Raw genomic sequence first — 10,685 nt, 5'->3', positions numbered from 1 at the left:
AATGCACACTATATCCAAAAAACCCTCACAATTTATACCATATTTTTTTCCTTATTCCATTGTCTGTTCCCTGCTTCGCTTACGTCACAGATTTCCTTAAGACTTATCCCACAACTTCTGTTTATCCTGTTTTGTCCGTGACAAACTCTTATCTCTGACTCCCATAAGGGTGTTTGACGTCAGTCTATTGTAGATTATTGATTAGGCATATCTTTTCTTCTATCAGCATCTATTTCCATCCAGAGGCCACTTTGACCTCTTTGATTAGGGTTAGTTCCTGTGTCTTGAGGAGGGGAAACAGATGCTTTCCTGTTTGCCCATATATCCACCATTGTTCTGTATTCATGTCTCATGCTTTCTTTTTGCTGAATATGTATTTTCTCATTCCTATTCTGTATCAGAATTTATACTTGCAGAAATAACATTAATTCATTTATATCCCACAGCATGAATGAGTATTGTGTCCAATTGATGTGTAATTAGTGAAGCTGTATTTACTTCCAACCCACATTTGCTTGAATTTATAGCATATGTTGGGGTTTAGTCTTGGCCTCAGGCTTACAAACGTGATAATATGAAGCTTGAATCTATCAAGTGACTTACATTATTAGCCTCCTATATTAAGATTCAGTTTGCTTCCCTACAATTTGCTTTGATTTGGCAATGTTGGCAAACTAAGGCTGAAACATTCAGCAGCTTGCATCACTTTTAGCAAATACTGACAAATTTGTGTGTTTGAGGAATTAACTTCGCCCAGAAGACAAGAGACCAGGAAAAAAAAACCTTAAAGACAAGGATTGTTGAAAAATAGAGATTTGTGCTAGCCAGGTAAGATCTCTTTTGAGTTTGAACTAAAAGTATATATTATGTAAAGACCTGAATGTTGCAATGGATCAAAATGCAAAGCATTCAACATTTTCTGTCATGGAAATAGTGATAAGGCCTTAGATTCTTATTGGAATTGTGTTTCTTCTGCTTCTGTTAGGATAGCAGAAGAGGTGTTTGTTTTGTATGCACAGGACAACAGCCTGAGTCCACAATGTCTTTATCAAAGTTTTTGTAAGGTTGTCACCCACAGTTGATTGAAGTCATGTGACTAAGGCAGACCCAGGAAAGACTCATGATCATGATTACATTTCAATCCGAACAGTATTGGTACAGTAAAGAAAAAGTGATGTTTAGAATGCAAGTAACTTTTTCATTAAAGCAGAAATAACAATGATCTTTGAAAATAGCTCTGAGACATTTAAAGGTGGCTGCAGCAACTTCATGAGAGAAGAAGGAAGAGAACAGCATGTTGCTTTGGTTAAATGAAAAGGGGTGAGAGAATTTAATCATTAACTTAAAGACTGATATTGTCAAGTTGGGTCAAATGCCTTCTCCACAGTGAGATGTACATAAGTCGCCACAATTCAGCGAACTTTAATTACAGAAAGTATAAAAAAGTTAATTAAGAAAAAGTTAGGACCAAGTTCATTTTTTGTTACCTCCATGGTTCCTGGGTTTCTCAAATGTTTATGGGACACCGCTGCTGCAGCCATCCCTGAGACCACTAAAGCAAGGATTTCCAGACCGGACCCACCACGCTGCTACCGCCAAAGCTGACACCAAAGCCACTGTCTCACCACCATAGCAAGGAGGGACAGACTGGACCCACCAAGGTGCTGAAGCTGTCTCTCCAGCCATTGCTGCTTCAATTGCTACCATATTACAGCTATAGCGAGGAGGAATGAACTAGAACCACCATGCTGCCATCGCTATAGCCAGCACTGAAACCGCTGCAGTACTGCCAGGAGGAGTGGACGAGACCCACCGACTTATAAAATCTTCGATAAAACCGCAGCCACAATGGCGACAAGGAACAGATGTCCAGATCCACTACACTGTCACCACCGCAGCAGGCTCCAGCAACTGCTTTCCTCCACCACTGCCACAGAAAAGAAGAAATGGTGAACTTTGATACAAAAGAGAAATAAAGAAATAAAATATTCTTCCATTCTCTGTGAAAGAATGAGGAGATAGGTAGACTGATAGTGTTGAACATTTAGATGCCTAGAGTTTTCAAACATAAATTTGTGAACATTAGCACAGTTCTTAAACACAACTGGCCTTTGACAAAGAAGATCTGAGAAGCTACAAAACAGTTCCTCAGCAGCAGTCACAATCTGTGCTCTTAATCTAAGTTTGAGCTGGAATTAAGTTTTCTACTAAACCTTTCAGCCAAAAATAGTCAAGGATGCAGAGAAAAATAAGGGCAGACCAGTAGGCAATCAATTTTTTTTTAAAAAGCCAGAAGTGAGGAACATTTAGCAACAGAGATGAACTTTGAAGCAAACGTCCATACGTTTTAAAAAAAAGGAGCAGGAATAGATTATATTGCACTTTATATCATACTCCCTATGGTTGTAATTTAAGACTCATTCATGGGATTGAGTGTCACTAGCTAGGTCACCATGTATTTCCCATCTATAATTTCCCAGAACAGTTAAGAATCAACCACATTGCTGTAAGCCAGACCAGGAAAGGATGGCAGTTTTCTTCCCTAAAGGACATTAGTGAATCATTTTTTTTTTCTGACATTTGATAACAGTTTCACAATCCTCATTAGACACTCAATTCCAGATTTGTTATTCAAATGGCAGAATTTGAATCTGGGTCTCCAGTACAACTCTTGGGTTAATAGTCTAGCAATAATACCACTAGATCATCACTTGCTCTTATCAACTAATTATTTTCATTTAGTAATAGGACTGATACAGCCAGTAGCTGAAAATGTGTTGCTGGAAAAGCGCAGCAGGTCAGGCAGCATCCAAGGAACAGGAGAATCGATGTTTCGGGCATAAGCCCTTCTTCAGGATACAGCCTGTAGGCAGGTAAACATGAGAGAGTTCCACCTCGGGCTGTCCGTGCTTCTCCCAATTAAGATTAGGAAGAGGCCAAAATGTAACTGTTCTTCATTTTGCTTCTAGTAGTCTGTTTAAAGACCACCAGCTAGGTCACTTTAAACCTTATGTTAACATTGTGGTCCTGGAGGTATTAGGAACCTTTATTAGCATATTCACTTGACCTAGCAGCTGTTTCAGGTGAGCCTGGCCACTCAGATGTTGGCAGCCACGAGTTCTGCAGCTGGAACACTTCCTGAAGGATTGGTTTTGAAAATGTTGCAGTTCAACTCCAATTTCTTACCCAGAAATTGAGTTTGTCAGAAACCAATAATTTTACGTGACATTCACAAAACTAACATCTAGCTCTTCTGAACTGGTTTCCTCCTAAATTTCCTTTAAAATTTAGTGCCAGTTACTGCCTTGCAATCCTGGATTTCAATCAAAGATTCTTTTCACAAGCAGCTGCTGTGGCTCAGAATTTTCTTTTTTAATTCCAGTGTCAGTTTCAGCTTAGGCTACATTTAAGTACACTGAGTCAACAGCACAGAACTGACCAAAATTCAGCACATTATTCATCTGAAGCTGTCACTAAGGAAGGAAGAGAGAACAGAGGAGACAGCAAATCATCATTACTACTTACGAGCTATGGTAGAGGGTTCCAAAAGAAATTCAATATATGGAAATCTCATGGCATTCAGCAATTTGTTGAAACACCTCCTGTAATTCATAGATAATGAATGGATTCTTTTTCTTGCTATCAATTCAGTGTAACAGATGAGGCGTTACTGGCATTAATCAATATAGTCTCTTCCATACTTGAGACTTATCTTCAGTGATCCACAAAAAGAGAGAGAAAATATGATTGAGAATTAGGTAATCCTAATTTGGCCACCATGGGACAAAAATTCACAATACTCAGCAATTTAAATGATTATATGCTATGCAAGCATATGTAGCATCCCTGAGAAGGGTATAGATTGCTCCACTATTACAATTGACTAAATCATAGGCAGAAACGTATGAGGGTCTGAGTGATGTGGGTTATGGTGAGATTTGTGATAGAATCGGGTGAAAAGTCTGGTGAGGCTAATTTCCAATAAGAGCACCTCGTGCCACCTTTTATGTTTTTCACAGATGGCTGGCAAGATTCTCACCATGCAGCGATAAATTGCCAATTAACTGGGATTAACCCTTGTTAAACACCTTCTTAATGGCCCAAATCACCTCATTAATATTCATCTTATGATCATAATAAATTCACTGAACAAACAAAACTCACAAGTAATTCTGATTTATCACCTGGCAGATTCAGCCACTTGCTCCAAAAGGTTAGACACTGGACACCTACATTCTCAGGAATGCTTCATGGGCACCAACCACACACAAGCCACATCCATGGACATGTGATAAGTGCCAGCCTCTGAGAACCACTGTGGCATATTTCTAATTCGCTTACAGGACCTTTTTGCACTTCAGTGCTGCACCTTGGTGGACTCAAAGGGTTTTGTAATGCTGCAACAAGGCCTTGCATAACACTTTGGTCCCTCAGCTAGAGAAACCAGGGTCATATTACTTTTGTGTTACTTAATATTTAGTGCTGACATAAAGGCAGGAAGCTTGTCATGATTGTCAACAGGCCTTGGTTAAGTCAACAGGAATAACCTTCACTCAGGGTCCTGGTACATTTAGTCAGGGACAACTTCAAATGCAAGTCTAGTGTCTTGAATACAGTCAGTTAGCCACTCCGGGTGTTCAGAGTCAGAATACTTTCCACATAAAGGATGATGAACTGCATGTTGGGCAACTCACCATATGTCTTGAATCCTTCTGACCATTGGGGGATGTTTTCCTCTAGAAAAAAGGAAGACATATGTATTAAGGGAGATGAATGTCGGTATACAACTGGGGAGGTGACCAATTGGGTAGACAGCACAGAGGAGAAAGTGAGGTCTGCAGATGCTGGAGATCAGAGCTGAAAATGTGTTGCTGGAACAGCACAGCAGGTCAGGCAGCATCCAGGGAACAGGAGAATCGACGTTTCGGGCATAAGCCCTTCTTCAGGAATGAGGAAAGTGTGTCCAGCAGGAGAAGATAAAAGGTAGGGAGGAGGGACTTGGAGGAGGGGCGTTGGAAATGTGATAGGTGGAAAGAGGTCAAGGTGAGGGTGATAGGTCAGACTCAGCACCGCCTTCCTAACCTGCAATCTTCTTCCTGACCTCTCCGCCCCCACCCCAGTCTGACCTATCACCCTCACCTTGACCTCTTTCCACCTATCGCATTTCCGACGCCCCTCCCCCAAGTCCCTCCTCCCTACCTTTTATCTTAGCCTGCTGGACACACTTTCCTCATTCCTGAAGAAGGGCTTATGCCCGAAACGTCGATTCTCCTGTTCCCTGGATGCTGCCTGACCTGCTGTGCTGTTCCAGCAACACATAGACAGCACAGAGGCCATGCAGAGGAAGGGTATGGGGTGTGTGACAACAAATGAGGAATGATATTGCAGGCAGTAGCGAGAATGGTAGAGCATGAGCTTTGCTGGGAGGTGTATGAACTATTAAGAAAAGATGGCACTTACAGAAGCAGAATATAGAAGGACATTAACGTTCCTCCTTCAGTGCAGTGCATTCCTCCACATGGCTGAGATTGTACTGACCCGAGGCTGGCGTGCTCATGGTCTCCTCTGATCCTGGGGCAAGTGGAAGTTCTACCTTTCCACCACCTACTGAGCAGGACTTTCATGTCTGGAGCAAATGTCAGGAATGAGGCAGGGCAGCTCCCAACTGAGTATTTATCCAAGTGTACAAAGACCTTTTAAAGATGGCATGGGTACAAGGGAGGCCAGTGAATTTTTGGATCTCTGCTGAGTTGTTAAAGGAGTGGTGTATAGTAAGATGGGTCTGGAATCAGAAGTGAGGTATGCCATATGGGCAGGAAAGTTATTTAACACAGCATAAGATACTGCCAGCAATTTTGTTAGGCTTTGTGATAGGAATCCCTCCAGAAAATGTGGTGCAACTCAGACTTAGCTAAAACAATCTAAAATTCAGCTCCATAAACTTCACCAACAGCCTGCTTCTAGCGTTACAGTCCTGAGTGTCTGGGACAGTGAGGTAGATTTTCCAATCAGTAACGTCTCTAAATAAAGTGAGCCTTAGCAATTAGAAAATGGAAAGAGCAGTCACAGTAGGTTTCTTCCTATTTTGCATGAACAGTTCCCATGCCACACTTAACATAGTCAGGAAGCTGCCACCAGAAACAGATTTATTCTGAAATTTAAGTAAAATTGAAATGTAATGTTGGCCTGAAAATAATAGGCTACATTTTCTAGATCTCCAGAGGTAGACTGGGAGGCACGAGAGAGCCATGTAAAATGTAGGGGGAGACAGATTGCACGTGGCCTTCCTGTAACCATGGCATTCTGTCAGTGGCAAGGAAAGTGGAGGACAGTCTTCCCAGTGTAGGCCAAATGTGCTACTTAAATATGTCCTCTTTTGAGCTCTAGCACTTTACCAGCAGCTGATTGGCTGTACAGCATGTGGGGAGACCTCCTGGTGAACCTTGGCAGGCTCTTTGTATGCCCTCCCAGCTACCTCTTCTGTTTGCTGGGCTCTACCTGATTGGCCCAATGCCATTTCTTCCTAACTCCACTCACCTAATTCCAAGCACAGGATTCACACTCTGTCCATTCAGCTGGATACAGTCCCAGCAGTGGCCGCCACACATGGTGCAGAGCTGAGGAGTGTCTAGTCCTTTGCCTGGCAGCTCGTGGTGGCAGGTTCCAATCTTTTAAAGAGATAGAAACTCTGGCAGTAAATAATCTGCTGGAAGGAACTGAAATTTGGCATGACATGGTAGCTAGCACTGCTGCCTCACAGCGCCAGGGTCTTGGGTTCAATTCCATCCTCTGGCTACTCTCTTTGAGGAGTTTGCACATTCTCTCTGTGTCTGTGTGGGTTTCCTTGCTATGCTTTGATTTCCTCCCACAATCCAAAGATGTGCAGGTTAGGTGGATTGGTAAATTTCTCTTGTACACATGGATGTGCAGGCTAGGTGGATTAATCATGGGAAATGCAAGGTTACAGGGATAGGATAGGGAGACAGTAGGTACTCAATGGGCCAAATGGTCTGATTCCACATTATGGTGATTCTATGATCTGAAATGTAGCTAGGGTCTCCCAAATGGTCAAAGTAGTATTGGGTCTTAGCTTTCATATCCAGCTTTGGTTTGGAGCTATTGTGACCCCACTGAAATATGTGATCTACCTCTTCCATTTACACCAGCCTGCACTTAATTTAGGCATTCAGCATTGCTAAGGTTGGAAGTTTTTTTAAATCTGTTTTTTGCTCAGGGAACATTTGTAGCTATTGTTGAAGTATTATTGTTCTATTCTCCACAACCCTGTTTGTTAGTTTTCGAATCAAAACACCCTAAGATAACTTGAAAGATGCACTCAGAGTAGACTGAAATAGGGACCCTCTGCATCCATCATCCAGCACATCTACAGGAATCTACAAAGACACACATCTTTCTACTTGGCACATGAGCTGTGGCTCTGGAGATTCAGATTTACAAGAGATGCCATGATAAAGTTAAGCTCCATACTGCAACCAGACCTACAGCCAAACCCTTCTAAAGTCATTGAACTGCTTGGGATTATCAATTTCACAACTGCCCTTTTATTTTCTGCTTCAGAGTCACTACATAGTTTTATTAGAGGCTTCAGCATGTATGTCAATAAGCTGTCAGTAGATTAGGAAAAGAAATGACCAAATGACTCATGCCTTGTTTTAGTCACCAATTGATTTTATCTCATCACCCACAGATAATGGAAAACAGCTTGAGAAAACTGCCATTGTGTAACCAATAGGATTCCTGAACATCCAGGAAATTATGCATAGTGGCTTTTAAGGAGATAATTTGGATTATTCTATTTCTTCTTTGCTCTTTTTGTAATAAACTTCCATTTGTTGTTAAATCAAAATCTGAACCATTGTGTGCTCATGGTTCAGCAAGAGATCACTGCATTAAAGCCAAAACAAATAAAGTTATATCAGGCCTGGGATCTGACTTGTCCAGTAATAACATCTGCCAGGTTCATTACATTGTTCAGAGCATATAGGGTTCAGCTCATTTGTGAACCCTAGCATAAAATTATGTACCTCAGTACTCTTCTCTCGGGCTACAATTCAAATTTGTTCTTTCCAGCCAGTCTCCTGTCTAAACAATATTTGATGAATAGAGCAAGATTTCAGTGGAATCAAACTGACTCTTGTGGCCTTTACAATTGGCAGGTGGGAATGGAATGTAGAAATTCTTGCCTGATTTCCAGCAGATCCTGTTCTTTTCAGACAGGGAAGGGGGATGAATAACACAGTCAGGAACCTAAACTCAGTAGGGCCATATCTGATCAATACTGAGGTGAAACAGACCCTATTTTTACTTTCCAAAAGCATTCGCATGTAATGTCAGTGTCCCAAATTTCTGGAATACACATAAAATGCTCTTGAAAAGAAGATAAAATCTGTTTAAGTGTAATGATCTGAGTTATTTAAATCCCCTACATTTTAAAATGTAAAATAAAAGACTCCAGTTCTCATTTTTTAAAAAAAGGCTTGTTTATTGCCAATGCTACTGCAATTAATCTCATAAGTGAGATCAGTGAAACACTGCCTTAGTGTTCTCACTAATTGAACCCCCAAGTCTCTCTCAACTGAAGGTTATACATGTTCCATCCTGCAAACCTAAGCTTCTAAGCTTAAGTTTTGCAACTAAGAGAAGTATTATCATTCTCTGGTTTGGAAGGCAGGGTGTGTACATCTCTCATTGTTATACAAATTTCCTGTCATATAAACAGCAAAGATCCCTTTTAGATTTCTATCTGCAACTCGCTGATCTTCAGTGCTGAAACCAAACCCTAATACTTAAAATACCCTCTTCTGAAAATACAGAGGAACCTCGATTATCCAAACGAGATGGGTGGGCACTATTTTGTTCGGATAATTGATTATTTGGTTAATTGATTTCCTCTGACGTTTGGAGTATTCTGTGAAGTCTGCTCCCTGTTCAGGAGACTAGACAGCAGCACACCGTGCGTGAGCCCCGTCTCCCCAACTCCATCCACCTCCACCCCACCCCCAAACCCGTCCATCAGCACCCCTCCCCCAAACCCGTGCCCCCCGTCCATCCCCACCCATTGTCCACACCCTCGCCCCTGCCTCCCCGGGGCAGCCGGACTGTATACACTAACAGTAAGACTGCTGCTGCCTTTGTGGGCTAAGTCTCCAAATACCACACACGCAACTTTTTACTGCAAAGTTTTGACAGGTTCTACCTCTGCCCAGTACAGGACAATGTTGGAGAAATTATCCGGGGAAGGGAGGTTTAGGCTACACTGCTGTGTAGAACTCCAGGGAAAGTGTGTTGGGGGAGAAAGAGAGGATGTGAGGTCAGTCATTTGGAGACGGTGCCTGGACTGTCCAGGACTCTTCTTGGCAGCTTTTCAGTGAGTCGAGTTCATTTTTAATCATTGTACCTGTAAACAAAAGACTGGACCAGAGTTGAAACAGCTCTTTGACATAATGTTTCTATCGGGACCTTGAGATCGCCTTTGGATAATCTGAAATTTGGATAATTGAGGTTCCTCTGTACATCTAATGAGCTGCATATTGTCTGAGACAATATGCAGCTGTCTGAGACTGGATGCACTCTGGTCTCTGGTCAGTGATTGCTCTTTTCCTCCATCACAGTATATTTAATTCAGTGCATTCTCCCCATTAAACACTTGAAAGCAGGCATTGAGCTGATACTTCAGTGGAAGAGAGAAAGTGGTGGACTTATCAATTGCTAGCATGATGAGATTAGTTGGACATCAATTCCCTTAATGTGATACAACTGAAGGAGGGAATCTCGTTGAGATGTCAGGGTTTAACCTGTTGGCTAGAGAGCTAACAAGACACCCAGACTCTGTTTCTTGCTTTGAACCACAAGCCAATCAGTCTGTGTTGGGATTACCAGACTTTGGAGGCAGAAGACTTATCTACAGAGAGGCAGCTCTTGTACCCATCAGTGCCACAGGGGACATGGTGGCTGTAGTTGGAATGACAGGCATCAGGATCCAAGAATTGTGAAGTGTCCAAAATAATTTCAAGAGGGATTTCTTGAGTTGTCTGTTGCAGGGAAACTGATGCAGGGGGATCAGCAGCAAGGACAGGGATGACTCTGTGTGCCACAACACTTCTCAATAGTCAATGGTCACAACATTGAGTATTTTTGGTGCATTCCCCATTGGAAACTGACAAGCAGGTTGCACAGTTGCAACTATCCTGAATTCTGCACTTTGACAGAGCTGACTGCAGCTGGAGGAGTCCCTAAATTGGTTATTTAAAAGCCTCAGTTGATGGCAGGCAGGAAAGGTCACCCTGGGCATTCTCTTTGAGAACATAGCATTGGCAGAGGCAGGAAAATGACAGAGTCAAGTATGACACAAATACTCTTCCCAACTCCAGGCTCACCACTAGGGAGAGCAGACTCTTCTGCCAAAAGAAACAAGTGACAATGGGCTTGGTGGTGTCCTGATGAGTCGTCTAATATTATGTTTTTTTTTTCACTTCAAGTGGCATGATAAAAGGCAAAAGTTTATACTTCAGAAATAGCAAATAAGTTGAAAACAGGAAGAGGGAAGCAAAAGTTTATAATAAAGCAAAAACTGGCTGGACACTTCCCACTGCCTCATCTCTTCTACTTTCCATGGCATTCCAGACTTCCAAAGATACCTTTCCCCTCCTAATTTCTCTCTCAGA

General features: G+C 42.0%; 1 protein-coding gene across 1 annotated transcript in view; it reads left to right on the top strand.

Annotated features, from left to right (window-relative positions):
- LOC122543920 (calcipressin-3-like) overlaps window positions 1-7,761 on the top strand; it is a 333,907-nt gene extending 326,146 nt beyond the window's left edge. The window contains exon 5 of the mRNA XM_043682853.1: window positions 7,709-7,761. Within this exon, the coding sequence (XP_043538788.1) occupies window positions 7,709-7,746 (38 nt within the window). The 3' untranslated portion in view covers window positions 7,747-7,761. The remainder of the gene's footprint in view (window positions 1-7,708) is intronic.
- Window positions 7,762-10,685: the final 2,924 nt, after the last annotated feature.

Source organism: Chiloscyllium plagiosum, chromosome 3 (assembly GCF_004010195.1).
Source record: "Chiloscyllium plagiosum isolate BGI_BamShark_2017 chromosome 3, ASM401019v2, whole genome shotgun sequence".
Lineage (NCBI taxonomy): Eukaryota > Metazoa > Chordata > Chondrichthyes > Orectolobiformes > Hemiscylliidae > Chiloscyllium > Chiloscyllium plagiosum.
This window is presented reverse-complemented; position numbering and strand designations above follow the sequence as displayed.